This window comes from Gopherus evgoodei, chromosome 6, assembly GCF_007399415.2.
Source record: "Gopherus evgoodei ecotype Sinaloan lineage chromosome 6, rGopEvg1_v1.p, whole genome shotgun sequence".
In the NCBI taxonomy this organism is placed as follows: domain Eukaryota; kingdom Metazoa; phylum Chordata; order Testudines; family Testudinidae; genus Gopherus; species Gopherus evgoodei.
The window spans coordinates 44,654,116-44,673,349 of NC_044327.1; the positions used below are offsets into that span (position 1 = coordinate 44,654,116).

The window sequence follows — 19,234 nt, forward strand, 5'->3', positions numbered from 1 at the left end:
GGGAGGCACTATTACCCCCATTTTACAGGTAGTGAGCTGAGGCACAGAGAGACTACGCAACCTGCTCAAAGTCACACAGGAAGTCAGTGCTAGAGAGGAAAATTGAACCCACATCTCTTAAGTGTCAAGCTGGCATCTGAACTACTGGACCATCCTTCCTCTCTAGCAGGGCCCCAGCAGGTTTTTTGCTGCCCCAAGCAAAAAAAATTTTGGCTGCCTCCACCTCAGCCCTGCCCCCTCCACTGCCCCAGCCCCGGGCTCTCCCCCCCACCTGCACCCCCTGCTGCCCCAGCCATGGGCTCTCCCTCCCCACCCTATGCTGCCCCAGCTCTGGGCTTCCCCCCTTCACCCCCACCAGGGCCCCCCCACCCACACCCCCCCTCTGCCCCAGCCCTGGGCTCTGCCCCCTCCACCCGCACCCCCAGCCGCCCAGCCCTGGGCTCTCCTCTCCACCACCTGCACCCTCCTTCCACCCCAACCCTGGGTCACTGGTAACTTGCTCCCAGGGTGGGTCATTAAGGAGGAATTTTGGATGTGCACAGAACACAGACAGGATTGGTTCCCAAATGGTTACGGAACTGCAGTAAAGTGGAACAATTTTCAGCTTGTGTGATTGAAGGATATCTGGTGAGAGATGTCCAGATACCACACTACATGCTATAGAGGAAGGTGAAAAAAACCCAGGTCCCAGCCAACCTGACCTGAGGGAAATTCCTTCCCAACCCCAAACCTAGTGATCAGTTGCATATGCGCCAACTCCATAAGTGCTCCAGGGCTGGAGCACCCACAGGGAAAAATTAGTGGGTGCTCTGCCCTCCATAAATGAGGAAAAGTTGAGGTGCCTTTATTATTCTTTTGTTCCACTCTTTGTTTCTATGGGGAATTTGCCAATGCAATATCACTGTCTTCCTTTTGAACAAATAAAACTAAAAAAAAAGGGCAATGGCTGTTAAAAATAGCAGTTCCAGTCCTAAAAGCTACAGGGTAGCATTTCTTGCTCAATTTTATCCTACTTTTTCTACAGCAAATTACAGTGGATCAATATATTTGATTTGGGAGAAATGAAGTAACAGCTGCCCAAATTGAGCTTGAGCACTCCTGAATTTTGAGTGTTCAGATCTGGAAGGCAGGTGCTAGATTCCCTTTCTGAATATTAGCTAAATCTGGAAAGGAAAAGTCAATTTCTGCTTTCATGGCTCAGAAGTGGAAATCCTCCTGCATGCCTGGTACTGCATCTAAAGCTACCCAGGCTCAGTAGAGCCTCCCCCCCTTACTTTTCATTTTAAATTCTAGTGGGATCCACATACCTCCCTTGCTAGGCTTCAGATAGAGAGGGGCACTGTCCATTTAGTCCACTCAGTTCTTTCTTTGGGGACTCTAAGGTGAGTCCTTAATCCAGTCTGGGGATGTCTTCTGAAGGGGCTATCTGGGCGAAAGCCTTCTACTCCTTGGGCACACTTGTTCCCCATTCACAGTGCCACCCCACTCTAGCAGTCAGCTTTCCATTCACAGCAAGCTGCAGCATGAGGTTTCAGCTACCATACTCCCTCCCCCTCCCTTTCCTGTTGATAGTGGCCAAGGGAATGCTGGGAAATGTAGTTCTTTCCCTGCTCCAGGGCTGGGTGCTCTGTAGGCAGGGAGCTAACCAAGGAACTACAGTTCCCAGGGCCCCCTGCTGGTTCTCAGCTCCCAGGCTGGATCCCTGCCGGCTGCCGCTCCTACAAATGGGCTGCCCCAAGCACCTGCTTGCTTTGCTGGTGCCTGGAGCTGCCCCTGCTCTCTAAGCATAACTATGGGTGTGAGTGTGGATGAAGCACTGTAGAACCCTGTGTACTCTTGGTTGCTGCAGCAGCCTGTAGAGCAGTGGTTCCCAAAGTGCAGGTCGTGGCTTTAAGTGGGGTGGCTCCATCAGCAGATGGGGTCGTGGCAATCCAGAGTGTGTGGGGGATGCCATTTTACTGCTCTAATGGCTGCCACTGACAGTTCAGGATGGTTTAATCATTTCATACAGTTTAAGGCCAGAAAGGATAATCAGAGCATATAGTCTGACCTCCTGTATATCACAGACCATTAAATTTCATCCAGATGCCCCTATGTTAAGCCCCAGGACTTTCATGAGACCAAAGCCTTTCAGTCCTCAGTAGACTAAACTATGTGCTACAGGCCACCAGGGCTGGCTCCAGGCACCAGCGGAGGAAGCATGTGCCTGGGGCAGCACATGCTGAGGGGTGGCATTCTGTCCATTCTTGGAGTTGCACAGTCCTGGAGTTTTTTTTTTTTCGCTTTGGCAGTTTGGGCCAAACTGAGTCTGAGAGGCTTTTTTTTTTTTTTTTTTTTTGCTTGGGGCGGCAGGCAGCAAACCAGAGTGACTAAGGTGCTACCAGTGCTTGAGGTTCCTGCAATGGCAAGAAACTGAATAGGTGAGAGATGTCCAGATATCACACTACATGCTGTAGAGGAAGGTGAAAAAAGCCCAGGTCCCAGGCAACCTGACCTGAGGGAAATTCCTTCCCAACCCCAGACCTAGTGATCAGTTCCATAGGTGCCGACTCCATGGGTGCTCCAGAGTTGGAGCACCCACAGGGAAAAATTAGTGGGTGCTCTCCATCCACCGGCAGCCAAGCTCCCCTCCCTGCCCCCTATGCCCCACCTCACCTCCGCCTCCTCCCCTGAGCACACCGCATCCCTGTTCCTCCACCTACCTCCCAGTGCTTGCCACCGCCAAACAGTTGTTTGGAGGCTTAGCAAGCTCCAGGAGAGAGAGGGGAGGAGTGGGAACATGGTGCTTTCAGGGAAGGAGTCAGGGAAGAAGTGGGGCCAAGGTGGGGATTTGGGGAAGGAGTTGGAATAGGGGCAGGGAGGGGGTGCAGTTGGGGTGGGGACTTTGGGGAGGAGTTGGAATGGGGGCAGGGCAGGTGCGGGGGGGCAGGGGTAGAGTTGGTGCGGGGCCAGGGACAGAGTAGGGGTCAAGCACCCACCAGTGTGAGCAGAAGTTGGCGCCTATGATCAGTTGGACCCAGAGCATGTGAGCAATACTCACCAGCCAGGCATCTAGAAAAATGATTCTCTGTATCCCTGACAACACTGGTCCTCCTCATCTGATGTCCCATCTTCACTGTAGCCAATATCTGATGCTTCAGAGGAAGGTGGAAAGAGAAAACAAACACAAGCCCAGAATACATCTACCGAATTGTACATTAGGAAAAAAAAATCCTTCCCTGCTCCTGCAGGAGACCTGCTGAACCTTCTGAAGCATGAGATTTGGTTATAGTCATTATCTTAATGCACAGCTGCAAGTGTTATGAACATGTGGAGGTAATGCTGTTCTTCCCATCGCAGATGAAGGAAAGTGATGAATGGAGGATACATAGATTCACAGGTTCCAAGGCCAGAAGGGACCACTATGATGATCCAGCCTGATCTCCCCCAAACAAAGGCCATAGAATTTCTCCCAGAAGCTGGATTAAAGCATATCTTTTAACCAGATCTCATTTTACAGACTCCCAGCAATGGGAGTCCACCACCTCCTCCAGAAAGCTGTTCCAAAATTTGTTTACCCTCTCAGCTAGGAAATTGTGTCTTATTTCATGGTTGAATTTGTCTTATGTCAACTTCCAGTCATTGGATCTTGTTATGCCTTTGTCAGCCATGTTGAAAAGCCACCAACTACCAGGATCAATAGAGGATCAAGCAGTGTGGAACTTTGCTCCACCACTTCTCCTTCCTTCCTCCCCCACATCCTCCCACATCTGTTCCTCAGAATGACCCACCACACGCATAGCTGGAGATGGATAACCGCTATAGGAGGTAGTGGAGTTTCCTCTATCAGCCTTCTGCAGATAGAGAGTTCCATTATGCAAAAGGAATTCTTCACTGGCCATCTCTAGACATTAAAGGCCATTTTGTACCACATAAGCAGTTCAAAGTGGTCTTAGCAAACTGGAGAATACAGTCCAAAATATCTATTAAATACTGCTAAGAATAAAACCTTCACTTTACTTTTTTCTAGACATCCAAATGCAAATGGAATTTACAGCACAAAGATATTCTTTCACTCTTATTTATTATTTCACTTTCACCACAAGATGCAGTTGAAACCATACTTTCTGTGTAAATATGAGATCATAAATGATATAGATAAAAAGCAGCAAAGAGTCCTGTGGCACCTTATAGACTAACAGACGTATAGGAGCATGAGCTTTCGTGGGTGAATACCCACTTTGTCGGATGCATGTACCGGAAATTTTCAGGTATATATATGCAAGCAAGAAGCAGGCTAGAGATAACGAGGTTAGTTCTATCAGGGAGGACGAGACCCTGTCAAATTTGCAGATGAACTGAAATGCAGCAGTTTCTCTTTGAGTTTCAAAGAGAAACTGCTGAGCTTCAGTTCATTTGACACCATCAGCTCAGGATTAAACAAAGACTATGAATGGCTAGCCAACTAGCTAGCATATAGATACCTGCCCCTGGAAATTTCCACTACATGTATCCGACGAAGTGGATATTTATGCTCCAATATGTCTGTTAGTCTATAAGGTGCCACAGGACTCTTTGCTGCTTTTACAGATCCAGACTAACACGGCTACCCCTCTGATACATAGATAAAAAGGAATAGCTTGAAACTCTTTTATATCATTCTTCCATGATGACAATTACTAACAAGTGAAGAAACAATCATACTGCTAAAAAAAATGAAGTTTTTCCTACTGATATTTCATTAATTAATGACACAAAGTTGAGGATGCATGAGTAGCTATCTGGATTTCTCTTGATTATCACTATCAATGATTGCTAGAACTACTGCATTAAATCTGCCACTGGTATTGTACAGGTGATGTTACAAATAAAATAAAACATAATATACATTGAATTTTATAGTGGAAATAACATTATGCATCAAATAAAGTTTTAAGATGTAAATAGTATACAGCAATAAATATTTCAGGCTCATGTGACTGCATGTCTCAAATGTCATGAAATTTACTCTTGGCAGCTAACTAAAGGAATTGTTTTGCCATCCTTTCTCACATGAGCTTGTACCTTGCTCTGCAAGAAGTCCCACTGACAAGATTCATTGGAACTATTCATGGAGTAAGGTGCTACTCCACGTGAGTAAGTGTGGCAGAATCAGAACTACAGTGATGATTGACAATTGAAGGCTGCATTGTGTGATGCCTCTAAATGCCTCTAAATTGCTCCAAGAATTTGTACTTACAATGAACAAATGTTGCTGTCCTTTGCATATGTGTGTATCCAGAGTAAAGCTATTGATTTCAAAGGATTCACACTGGATTCACACTGGTCTAAAGGACAAAATAAATTGGCTTAGCATGTCCACAAAAGATTGTTCCTTTTAGAGAAACTTCAGGGTACACAAGGTACCATAATAATTTTAGACAAGTGCCCCTTGTATAAATATCCATCCAAAGACAATCAGGGGTTATTTCTGAGGTGCAGAGAACCTCAGCTTGTATTTTCTGTCTTTGTATTTTGGACTCTGAAATCAGTATGGAATCAAGTGGATTTGCTATTTACTCAGAGTTATTCATGGGGAAAAAATTAGAACAATAACAAAGAAAAGACTGCAAAGTTATAGTCTAACCAATAATTGTGAATGTTTGAATTTTTGACACATTTTGACCCAATGACTCAATTAAAGGAAAAGTCATAACATTTGCTCAGTGGGTATCATATGGTTTTGTCTATCTTAGCTTTTTTCACAGTTGAAGTTCCTCAGCTACACTACATTGCAGAATATGGGAGCAACGTAACCATGGAATGCAGGTTTCCAGTGAATGGCCAGTTAAATCTTAAAGACTTAAGTGTCAGTTGGGAGCAAAAAGGGTTAAAAGAGCAAAAATCAAAAGAGGTTTATACTCTTCAAAAGGGGGAGGAAGACCTTAAATCCCAGCACAGAGACTATAGGGGAAGAGCAACATTGTTACGTGACAAATTGAATTTGGGATATTCAGTGCTTCAAATCATCAGAATAAAGCTCATGGATGCTGGGTCTTACCGCTGTCTCATTGACTACAGAGGAGCTGATTACAAGTACATTACTTTGGAAGTAAAAGGTTAGTGGCTATATAAGACATGAATAATATATTAACTCAAATTTAATATTCCACTTCCCAAGATCAGCACTAACATTTTCTGGCTCTTCTACAAAGACACTGGGCTCAGTCCTCAGGTATACGTAAGCAATATTTGGGATAGCTCATAGAGGGGGAGTAAAGGTGGCTTTATATCACCTTTCCTTTCTTCTGGATTCCGGAACCTGTTTTGTTCCCAGCATAACTTGGAGCAGCTTTAGGGCTGCTCTAAATTGTACCATCTTGTAACAGACGAAGTGGGGATTGCCCAAGTGTTTGTACCTGTCAGGCCAGGGACCTGTTATTTGTAAGAGCCTAACAATATTAAACATAATTTACATTGATGTAATTGAGGACAGAATTTGGCTCATGGCCTTTTTTGCTGCTCATAGCATGTCAATTAGATTCTGGGTTGAAACTTCTCCTGTGCGATCATTTAGAGGAAGGGTTTTTTGAAAGGCAAAGAAAGGAGATCCCAGTTTTAAAGGATCATCTGTGTTCCTTTGGCTTGTGTTTGCAAACATCTAGTCATACGATGATAATGCCACAGCTGAAAGCTGGTGTTACACAAACATTCCAAACACCTATTTTTCCCTCAGGTGGCCCGAATTGTTCTTTATTATATTACCACTGTTGTATTTATTCCAGTAAAGCCTGCAGGCCCCATCAGTGAATGGAGCTCCATTGTGCTAGGCACTAGCTTTCTCTAGATCGATAAATTACATACACGTGATCTAGTGTGGCTCTGCAAGAAGTAGACTGAAAAAAGAATAGACATGGTAGGCCTGAGGAGGACTGGGCAATGCATACTATATTCTTCTGCAGAATGGCCATCGTTTCAAATTGAAGTACATCAGATACAGTTGTAGATAAGTAACAGTGAAAGAAAGAGGGAGAAAGAGGAAGGAATAGTGGAAAAATTAATACATATTTAAAAGCAATTTCACTAAACTTGTTCTTATGCAGCATCCTACACGAGAATAAATGTACAAATAATGAGTGAACCTGCAGAAGAGGAGTTGGTTTTAACTTGTCAGTCAGAAGGGTTTCCTCTAGCTGAAGTGTTCTGGCAAAATGAGAAGAATCTTAAAGTCAACGGATCTGTAAATACCACCTACACATTGACCACAGATGGACTATATAATGTAACCAGTATGCTGATATTCAAACCAAATGCTAGTGAAAACTACAGCTGCATATTCTGGTCTAAAGAACTGAATGAAGAAACTTCCTACATTTTCACTTTAGGTTCGTATCTCATTTTGAACTTTTACATAGGGGTTGCCACAATGTATGTGTGTGTGTGTATGTGTGAGAGAGAGAGAGGGAGACAGACAGACAGACAGGCAGAGAGAGATAGAGAGTTTGTAGAAGCTGATTATGTGCTTTGATTTTAGGATATATAGTATTATATTAATCTCTAAAATTTCTTCCTAGTAAGTAGTATAGTATTGATTTTTTGGAGATAAAACACATCAAACGTATTTGCTTTTGGTAACCTGGCATTTTACTAGTTCTTTCTGAACCCAGACTAGTTCTGCGGTTAATGTACACAACCTTCCCCGGTCACATATTTGCATTTCCTCCCCTAAATTCTAGAATAGCTGCCCTTGTTTAACTGTCAGTACAAAGATACTCTCAGTGTATATTTCCAATCTCCATGGTCTTCCGTTTTCTAGAATTCTATCCAACTAGTCTTCAATTAGTGCACAGTATTCACTGAGCCATCATGAGTACAATGGGCCTAATTCTTGTTTGCAGTAAGAGCCCTTTACACCACTCTGGCAGCTTAAAGGAGTCTTACTGTAAGTGTGAAAACTTATACCCACCCACTTTAGGGATTCTTTGCTCTGCCATGGTGGTGTAAAGAGGCTGTAGTGCAAATGAGAGTAAGGTCCAATCACTTTATAAACTATATTTCTTTTTTTTCCTTTTTTTTCTTTTTCTTTTGTAGCTCGACAAACAGCAGTTGTTGGAAAAAAATCTCTGAATTTATTTATCATCCCAACCTGTGTAATAGCGGTTGTTCTCATATCTGCATTAACTATCTTTCTAAAGAGAAAATCACTAACAAAGCTCCATGCCAAAAAAGGTACATTTTGACTTTATTTAGTGGGTCCTGTCTCCTAATTTACTCTTCAGGCCTTTCAGAACAACTGGATGATTTCTACCCACACTCACTTGACATTTGATTCTTTTGTTTTCCAGAGGATCTCTGATCTAAAGATGACTGATTGAGTTAGGCTTTACTTCCTTCACCATGCGACACAGGAATTTTATGTATGATTTTTGTTCAGATTAAACAGCTAACACGATGGTGTATGTGCCATACTCTTTACTGAACTATTATTAGCTGGTGTCAAGTATCAGAGGGGTAGCCATGTTAGCCTGGATCTGTAAAAGCAGCAAAGAATCCTGTGGCACCTTATAGACTAACAGACTTTTAGGAGCATGAGCTTTCGTGAGTGAATACCCACTTCCGACGAACATGCATCCAACGAAGTGGGTATTCACCCACGAAAGCTCATGCTCCTAAACGTCTGTTAGTCTATAAGGTGCCACAGGATTCTTTGCTGCTATTATTAGCTGGGTTTACTTGCTCTATTTATTTTGCTTTTTGTCTTAATGTTTTACTATCTGAAAGAAAACAATAGTGGGAAAGTAATAATGGATAATGGCCTATTATGCAACTTTGGTCTTGGTAATAAATCACTTCTCCAGTAAACTATACATGAATTTTGATTACCTTAATACAGAACTTGAATGGAAACAGGATTATGGGCCTAATCCTGCAATTAAGGGCTGTAGGATTTGACTATATAGTTGTCGGACAGAAGAACTGTGGAGAAATGTGTTACAGTCTCATGCCAAATATAAGAACACAGATGTTTTGGATATTTAAAAATCTGTTGAATTATATTGTTATTTTTTTAAAGTAGAAACTTTTAAAATAAAATTATCTAAATCAGATTTGTTCACACTTGCTTTAACAGACAAAAAGAGAAAATGTCCCCAGTTACAGAAAGAAGACAACAGTAAGTCATGGAATTTTAAACTTCCTGCTTATGACTTTTTTTTTTTAATAAGGGCATTGTCAATATATAAAGAATCAATCAAATGAGAACACTAAAGAACCACTACGTACTTTAGAGTCTAAATTTGACTTTCCTTAACATTGCTACAGACTAGCAGGAATGTTCTCCAGATTCTACATGTAATCTTATGACTTTCCAGATAAGACAGAAATTTATAAATAATAAAGAACAGGTCACTTCCTCTCTCCAAGGAATTGCCTTGGCTGCTAGTCTGGGTCTGGGTCCACATCAGGACATTATGTTTCTCCTAGCCATAATCTGGTACAGTACCAGATGATAAACTAACTTTGTTTTGGTGAATGTAGAGTTTTCTGTAGTAGTAAGTACTGCATATAACTTGCTTCTCCTTGGCCTTTGGCTCAAATCTAGTATAGCATCTGTTTTTATCAATATATCAATTAAGATGTCTTTTCCTAGGGACTATATCCTGTCCTTATTGAGGATGGACTTGATAATCAAATGGGTCTTTTCCATCTTTAACTCTTATGAACGTATGACTTTCTTGTCGTACAGAAATTTGCACAAAGAATAGGTAATTTCCAAATGTATCTGAACTTCCACAAACTGTATTACAACAGAACTTTCATTTTGTAAAAACAAGACAAATCAAGCAATAAACAAAATGACAGCATAGATCTGACTACCCCCACCTAAGAATTTTCTACATTTGGTTCTATTTTGTACTGTTATCATCTGGGTTAAACCTTGGTATGGGTTGAGATTAAACCTTTCTAAAACTGATGCGTGAATATGCCCTTCATTTAAGATACATGGAAGGGACCAACCAGGGGCCTCACCTAAAACAAGGCCTAATAGAGTCTGCCCAGAAATTAGCACTATGTGGGCGGAAGGTTTCATTGAGTATTGTTCTGACCAGTCATGGGTGGGAGAGAGTCCATGAGAGTGTCTGTCGGTATGGAAAATGCTGCGGGGGGTGGGACAGATAAGAAAATGAGAGAAGGATTGAGAGGCAGCAAGAAAGCCAACCAGGAGTCTGTAAACATGATGTGTGATCCTAGAAAAAGCTAGAGAGAGAGGTTTTGGGTCTGGTGCTGGCTAAAGAAGCTTGAGACTGTAAGCAAAGAAACTATCCTGTTGTTTTGGTTCTTTCTGCATTCAGAGAAGCAGGACATTGTGCAATCATAGACTCCACCATAAATTTCTACTTCCAATTGGAGATCCCCAGAGACCAGAATTTTGACTAGCCATTCAGGTCAAAAAGGGATAACAATATTCATATACTTCAACCTGAGATATTGTAGATAAAAATCTATATAAAGCAGTTTATCAATAATATGCCGAAGATAGACCCAGGACAAAATCAGTTTGGAGAACTGCCAGCGACTAGACTCCATAGGACACAGTTGAAATAATGGGCCAGATTCTGGCCCCTGATAAGCCTGCTTTGCACGACAAAATGCCCTTAAAGCCAGTCTCCTTGGCCAAAGGGAAATTCTCCTGGCATAGGGAGTAGATTCTATTCCACCAACCTCTCCCTAAACCAAGCACAGGTTATGTGCCAGGGTTGTTGGCAGGGCCATGGAGCTGTGCTCCGGCTCCGCTCCAGCTCCAGGCAAAACCCTGCTGCTCCACTGCTCTGGAGCTGCTCCACGCTCCAGCTCCGGGCTCCACTCCAAAGCCCTGGTTGTTGGCAGTAGGAGGGATTGTGGCCGCAATGTTGCTGTGTCCTGGCAATCCCTAGTTGCCAGAACGGTCCCTTGGGAGTCATTGAAGTGGGACATAATTTAGAGCAGTCCCAAAACTGTTTTAAGTTACTTCATGGGCCAAAACCCGCAAGACCACCAAAGCCCAAGGATCAATGAAATATGTGGAGCAAAGCTCTGGCGCAGGTGAGGTTTTGTATCAGTATTGGGAGTGGTCTCTGGAGAAACTACAAATTGCAGTTTACAAGCCAGCTAGTGTTACTTCTTTTCAAATAATGGGATTAAATAGAAATAAATTCTCTCTTCTAACTAAACCAAGTTAGACGGTGGCCTGGTGACAAGATGACTTTGAGCTTTTGGGGAGAAGTGTAGATTAGGAATTGGATTGATGGAGATTGGATTTTTCATGGAAATGACTCACTGAGTCTTGAATGATATGTGCTGGAGGATACCTCTGGCTTTCCAGTCCGCTAAAGTTAATATGTACTACGTCCAAAAAGAGACACTTTCATGCTGTCCCAACTAAGCATTTTAAAAATAAACATTAATAATCAAAAGCCAAATTATTTACTCTAACAGACTGATGTAAAACTTTAGTGGAATTACTGTAGGCACACATGAGAGCAAAATTTGATCCCAACTAAACTAAAACCATCAAGCAAGATAAACTCTGGAGCAGAGCTTCAATGCATGTCCAAACCTAACCCTAATGCATATCGTTTGAGCACATAGCGTGGCTTCTCATGGATTTGATTACTTACAGCAGTAGAATTCTTTTCACCATAAGCACTAGCCCCTGCTTACACATCAAGTTGTATGTTAGAGATTATAATGAAACACATTAAAATGAAGAATTTGAAAGGGAAGATAACAGATCATTGGGATACTCATTGCCTTTTTTGGGTTTTGTTTTACTTCCTCTTTCTAATGACTGAAAATGTCTATTCAGTATGCAGGAAATCATATGACAGCCAATTATATTTCTCAGCACCATGCACTTTTAAGAAACACTGGAAAGAACCTTTATTCTATGCTGTGTCTGTATATGAAGTCTGAAAGCCACAGATGTTTACTGTAATGCTTTGGAAATGACCTACAGTCCCTCAGTTTGAGGAACAAGAATTTTTTGTATAAGAAATTCTAAACAGTACAACTTAAGCTATATCAATAATGCAGATTCAGAACATTGACCTAATTGTTTAGGCCCCACTAGTGTGTATACTTTTACACATGATATTCACATGAGTAATCCTATTGGACTTCATTTTAACAGGCTGTTGATTTGTTATTATTCAGCTCATATATATGATGGTCAGCAGGAGTTTTGTCTGAATAAGAAATTGGGGAGGCAGCTCTTAGATATTAGATTTGGAAACAGAGCTCAATCATTATGAATAATCTAGATGACCTTTGTCTCCTTTTCTCTCCACAAATGACTGTATTCATTGTTCTTGGTCCATAGCTTGTTCACAAGCAATTTATTGCCAGTGTTCTAGATTCAAATTTTGAAGTGTTTTGATTGGTCACAAAGATCTATTTCTGTTTCTTGGTTGGATATGCATTCAAAATCTATATTTTGCTAATATAGTCACTAAATATTTGCAAAATATTCACTAAAATTCATTGCTTTGGGCTGCAATTCAACAAAGCACTTATTCATGTGCTTACTGTAAGCCTAAGAGTAGATCCTTTGAAGTCAATGGTACTATTAAAGTTAAGCATATGCTCACACGTTTTGCTGAATTGGGGCTTGGTCAAACATTCCTGCTGGTAAACCTGTTGCTACACAAAATGAGTGTGAACATAATGAAAGCAGATTCATCTAAATTTTTTTTTAAAAATCACAGAAAATATCATTATTTGCCCATCTCTATATGTAAAAGAACTAACAGATAATTTTGCAAATCTTCCACTGTTGGTCATAATCAATTATTAAAAATATATTACACTATTTTCTAACCACATAAAGTCTGAAATAAAGATTGCAGATTACTCATTTCACATATTGTTCCCAATATGTAGGCTTCTGTATCTGCAGCTCAATTAAATCACTGTTACTTGTGCTGCATCATTGGTATGAATGGCACTGCACAGACATTAGTGGCTTTCTTTATGCAAGCCATGTAGGATGGATGAGGGATTCTGTCATTACAATTACTCTGACAATGGTCATGATAGATATCAGACAAATCGTCTCAGTCTTCTTAGCACACTTCTCCTCATCCCTGATGTGCATGTGCAAACACACGCATCTCTGGCAATAATTAACTTTACAGTAGATAGGCCCAGATAGTGGGACTACTTATGAAAGTAAATGCTCACCAGTTGAATAAACTGTTCTTAATCTGACCCACAATTATTAATAGTAATATTCAAGGCCTGACTCTCATTAATACTGCAGCCCCTTATGCCACTCTGTCAGTATAAAGCAATCTTAAAATAGGTGTAACTGTAATTTATGCCCACTTTAAGTCCTGTTTGCACCGCCAATATGATGCAAAGGAGCCTGAGTGTAAATAAGAATTAGGCTCTCAATATTTAGTGCTTTTAAACAGAAGTGCTTTTAAATTAAATTTTCCTGTTCTGTTTTTTTAAAGGACACTTGAACTCTGAAACCCAGGACTTAATTATGACGAATATCACAGATTCAAGAGACTGCACAGACGTGTGTCCATGAAAACTCTTCATCTGCCGTGCCTGCAGTTTGCACTTTTCAGATCCCTTTTTGAAGACTGCATAGAGAAATCACAGCACTTTAGGTCTGGAACAAACAAAGCAAATGTTTGGTTTTGTCTATACTATACCGCTTAAAGGCTCCCTGTGCCTTTTGCCATGTTACATCTTAGAGTTACAGAGAACCATACTGTTATTTAATGTGGTTAACAACTATTAAGGGATTATTGGAGTGTATCCCATATGCTGTATGCTTGGGCATATTGTTCACCTGAGAGCACTGCGTGCACCAAATATTTTGTGTTCAAGAATCCCCTTACTAGCTGATTTAATTTCAGGAGTACAGTCAGGATACAAAGCTTCAGTCATGTCTCATGGGACTCTGTACGTGCCGATGCCTGGACAATAATCTTTTGTATTCAGAAATTTCTACATATCTATTTTTCATGGCCAAACTTTATAACACATAAACTGGAAATTACCTAGAGCACCAACAGCAAAGAGATAGACTGAAGAAGTTTCATTTTACAACGCTAACAAGAGTCTGAAGTGCACTTCAAGCAACAGACCCAAAACTACCCTTGGATCAACATTATGTCATACAACCAACAGTTTAATGTACGGTTTGTTACATTGATTTCTTTATAGTTATTTCTTATTTGTAGAAGGCATGTAATATTAATGCTCTTTTACTTTTTTTAGGGGAGACAACTAAAAATGTAGACTACAATGCTGTATCTACTAAATGTTTTGTTCCAGGGCTAGTTTACTTAATGGGGAATTGCAAAGCAAAACTGAAAACTGAATTAAGAATAGATTTCTGTGCTGAATGTGTTTACTAGCCAGGGTACAGTTTTAACTCTCCAGAGGAACAGAAAGTTAATCCTCTCCATGCCAATCACTGGATGGAATTTCTACATCCCATCAAAGGAATGCCCGAGTCACCTCTGAATAACTGAGTACAGGGGACCACCATGTTTTTATATTATCTCCTGGAGTGCCATTTTGGAAAGAAGCTATGTCTCCACACTGTGAGCCAAAACCTAACAGAACTTGGTGTAATTTATCCCTAGAGTGGTGGCTTTTGTGGGCCTTTTCTTTTGGAAAAGGAGCCACTGCTTACAAGTACCTTGTAGGGTTAAAGAAACAGAGATACACACAAGTCAGTGAACCCAACTTCTGTCATACCGCCATTCCCCGCAAAATACTTGGGTTTGGAGTTTCTCAAAATATTTTGGCCCAGCTATATAAAAATTGTCACAACAGCAAAGTCAACATCTTCCTCTTCCTCTACTATGTCTGGATTTGGATACTTGGAATCTGGTTTCCAATTACCCGCATCTTGTACAGTTACACCAAGGCAAAGTGGGTGTACAACACTACTTAATCAGAATGATAGCATTTACACCCACTTTGCACTCATTTTGCCCTGGTTTAAATGACTACACAAGATGCAGAGCAATAGAAAATTAGGTCCCTGATGTGTGGCAGGAGCTGACTTACAGATTCAACAGTAGTATTGATTTTATGAATAATCACTGGTTGATGGGGAAAGAACAAACTTAAGAGTCATATTTGGTTTCCATGTATTACATTTTTAAATGTCCAGGTGCCGGTTGTTTGCTGGGAGCATCTGCCATTTTCTGTTCAGTTCAGATGTAGCCTGCTGCAGAGGAGAAACACAGTGACCTAGATTTTATGCTGAGTTTAACAAATCAGTTGAGATGTCAGAGAGTTAGTTATGGCTAGAGCCCTGTGTGGATACAGAATTTGCATCCACATCTGATCCGAGATGCGCAGAAATGGTGCACAGATATGAAGTGAATCTCTGCAGATTTGCAGGGCTCTAGTTATGACTCCCTGCCAGGCCTCATGTGCAGAGTAGAGAAGCCTGGGGACTACTCTAACTTGCATCAGCTAGCAATTGTCCATAAGGGACCATACACCAGTGGAGGATAGCCAAAGTATATCATGCTTCAGCCATTCCTTCTCTGTGTTTGTTACATCTGCTGTACTAGGAGCTGTAGAGAGAGAAAGGCGTAGGAGCTGGCCCCATACTCACTGGGGACTCCCCTCATGTCAGGGGTATACTAAACTGGAAGTTATGGGCTGTCCCCATTCTTTTTGTGCTACCAGACCAGTGCAGAGAAACTGGTCCATTGTGCTCTTACATGGAGATTTTATTTTTGTTCCTTCTTATTCGTTTGTTTTCCATAATCATAAAATAAAAGTAATTTAAGCTGGAAGCACGTTTGCTCTTTGCGTCTGGAAAAACATGATACATGTGCATTGATGTTCCCTCCTTATTCAGATAAACAGACTGAGGGAGTTCTGCGTGACATTATTATCTTACACTGAAGATTCAATTTTGACTTGTCGTGTGTAGGTTCAATAGTGGGGAAGCTGGTTCTGTGGAGAAGCGTACACTGTACGTTTCACCACCAGGTGTAAAAAGCACTATACAGCATGCTCCCACACTGCTCCCCTTAATGCTCCGTGAAGCATGCTGCCTCCATCTGACCTTCAGAGGCAGAATGCCTCAGAGCACCTCACCTTGGAAACTACTGCTCTGTACCTTCAAATGCCAGAGATGAGCAAGACCATAATTCTCCTTAGTATTTTGCTGTCAGAATCATAAATGTATCTTGGTCTGCATTTTTGCACCTTAACCTACCTGGAGTATATCCTGTCTGTGCCACAGTGAAGAGAAGGGAAGCCAAAACAGCTCTCAAATTTCAGTAAATGAAAGTTAGCATGTCAGCTGCTTGGCCAATCTGTATTTGCCTATGCACTCATGCATGAGTTGGCTTTTTTTTTTCTGTAATCCCCTGAGTATATGATATGTGTGTGATATGATGAGTCTTTATACTTTCTGCTTCATCTACCGCTTCTCTCAAGCTGTTATCTTGGAGCAGCTAAGGCTGGAATATTCTGGTTTAGAATGGTGAGAGATCAAAGATTTTATGAGCAGTTTCCAAAGAACAGTGGATTAAAAACTGCTCTTATGCTAGAAATCAAACACTGTAAAGTTTTAAAATGGCATGCAAAGGGAAGTCGGCATGTACAGACTTTCAGACTACCAGCCCAGGTTGGCATCACAGGCTGGCACACTGGATATCTCCCACTGTAGGCTCCGATGATTTCTTCTGACACAAATATCCTCTATTAATCTGTATAAATTCATTCCAGATGAGCACTGTGAGGATATACTATATCACTATGTGCTAGTGCACCGTATTAGGTTTGGGGATTTAATTGGAGCTGGTGAAAATATTTTAGTGAAAATCCAGGCAACAGTTTTCACCAGTTCATTTACTGTGATTTTGCACTTCCCAAAATGCAGATTATTCTTGAAATTTTGAAATTCATGAAGTGTTTGTATATATAAACTTTTACTCCTCCTATCTGGTTGGGGGCGCTCTTGTGTTCCCGCTGCTTGTCAGTAAGCAACAAAGTCTGATATTTGCTGTTGAACTGTGGGTCAGGTGGTTGCTTTCTCTGTTCAGTCTTCCACGTGTGTTGCCTTCAAGTTTCTACTGTAGACTTAAAGGCTTTTCTGCCAGAGTAGCATTTTGGACTTTACTGAAACTTTACTTAGGAGCAAGGGAGAGAAAAAACAAACAAACTGTAGCTGGTCAGGAAAAAAAAAAAGGGGCAGGGGGGTTGGCTCAGCATATTAGGATACCAGCTCAATCTAATCCTTTCCCATACTAGAGTGAACCTAGAGTAATCCTATTAGTGGAGTTACTCTGGTTTTACATTGGTATAACTGAAAACAACTGTCAGGTGCCAGAAGGTTAATGTCTTTGTCTTCACTGAGGATGATGGTTTTCTCCAATCTGCTATAATAGTGAGTGAGAAGAAGATGAAGAAAGGCTGTTCAAAACAACAGTGTGTGTGAAAACGCCTTTTGCGTCTGGACTGAAGGTAGGAAAGAGATTTCAGATGTTCACTTTGATGTATGGAGCCTCCACAGTAAAGGAAAACAAGATATATCCAAAATCTGCTGATTGGGAGGCCTAAATACCTAATGTGGATTTTTTTTTCTCCCTGAGAGACACCCTAACAGCTAAATCTCCGTAGATCAGATGATAACTTTGAATTTGGAATGGCTTGGGCTTTATTTTATATAGACACAAACATTAAATTTTTGCAAACATGCAGAGTTAATGAAACTACTTAAACCAGTGAATTCTTGCACTGCAAAGGAGGACACTCTATGGGCCATATCCTGATCTCATCAAAGTCAACAGTAAAAATCCTATTGACTTCAAAGGCACTGGGATCTGGCCTACAAGCTTGAAACTTACCTTTCTGGAAAACTATCCCCACAGCTTCTCCCTCTTCCTGGAGATGGCCTGGGTGTGAACATTTGGAGATACCATCTAAAGACTTGCACAGCTAACAAACAAAAGCAAAACTATTCTTCAGCATTGTGCTCTCTCCCATATTAAATGACTCACATCCCTGGCAGAAACCTGCTGCATGCCAGCAAAAACAAAACAAAAAGGGTAACTAGTTATTGAAATAGTGTGTAGAAAAAGCATAGCAAACCATATGGTTCATGTAAATAATTAAAGTGCAGGATAATGTATTTATGCCCTCAGAAGATAACCCCCCTCACTTGGAATTTGCTCTCATTCGACTGTGATAAAATTGAAGCATAATAATAATGCTATAGTAATTACATGTTCTGCACTGGATTTTGCTTTTGTTTTCATATTTACTGGTCTCTGCATCTTAGACTCAATAATATACTTTCCCTACTGGAATTTCCAACTGAGAAATGAAATGTCCTTGTTGTGCCAGCTGAGGAGTCTTCCCTGCAGAAAAGTATTAACAATACAATTTCATTTAGCACGGTGTTTTTTAATGCAAACAGTATCTTAAAAACTGCTTTACATGGAGAAGCAAACAAGCCAGAATATGGTACAAATTATACAAACTTGAGTGGTGGATTAAATATATTAAGTACATATGGTTATTCCTGCAGAGGAGCAAGAAAATTCTTTGAATCTCAGCTCATGGAGGCAGGGCTCCCAACCTACTCAGAGGGGTGAGTGTCTGGCCAGCACCTGAAGCAAATCTGAGTCTCTAAAGCAGTGGTTCCCACAGGGGTTTGTGAACCCCTGGGGGTTCGCAAAATGTTACAAGGGGCTCTCGGAAAAAAATTCCCTAATGGCTGACAGAGCTGTCCCTAGGGACCCTGGCACGGGGCAAGCAGTCCGGAGCCTCTGGACTTCCAAGAGCTAAGCAGAGCTATCACTCTGAGGAGATTTAAACTTTAAGACTCCTTATAAGAAATGGAAAGGGAGGTGGATATTTTTTGCAGTTTTTAAAATTAAATAGGCAGCTAGTATTATTTTTAAAATTATTATGAAGAACAAGTTTAAGCTTTGCTGTAATGTGCGTTGTTTGCCTGCACTGCTCAAGAACTGAATGCTTGTGTAGGAGGAACTCTTTAAGGTGGCTTTTTAAATACCTTCATGATGTTTCACATCTGATACTCTTTGATGAAACATAGGAGCCTTGTCTTATAACTGCCTTAATCAAAGCGATACAAGCTACAAAAGTGAGATCTTGGAAGAGTGTTGCCGTTTTCATAATGTCATAAAAATACTGTAATGATAAATAAATAATTAATAATAAATAGTGTGTAATAAGCATGTCATAAAAACAAATTTTATATTTCCAAGATCACTGCTTT

General features: G+C 41.0%; 1 protein-coding gene across 1 annotated transcript in view; it reads left to right on the forward strand.

Annotated features, from left to right (window-relative positions):
• The window catches only part of LOC115654003 (programmed cell death 1 ligand 2-like), a 34,030-nt gene extending 18,332 nt beyond the window's left edge, over nt 1-15,698 (forward strand). Inside the window, exons 3-7 of the mRNA XM_030567907.1 lie at nt 5,715-6,077; nt 7,062-7,343; nt 8,050-8,187; nt 9,089-9,130; nt 13,452-15,698. Coding sequence (XP_030423767.1) covers nt 5,715-6,077; nt 7,062-7,343; nt 8,050-8,187; nt 9,089-9,130; nt 13,452-13,531 — 905 coding nt within the window. The 3' untranslated portion in view covers nt 13,532-15,698. The remainder of the gene's footprint in view (nt 1-5,714; nt 6,078-7,061; nt 7,344-8,049; nt 8,188-9,088; nt 9,131-13,451) is intronic.
• The last annotated feature ends 3,536 nt before the right edge of the window (nt 15,699-19,234 follow it).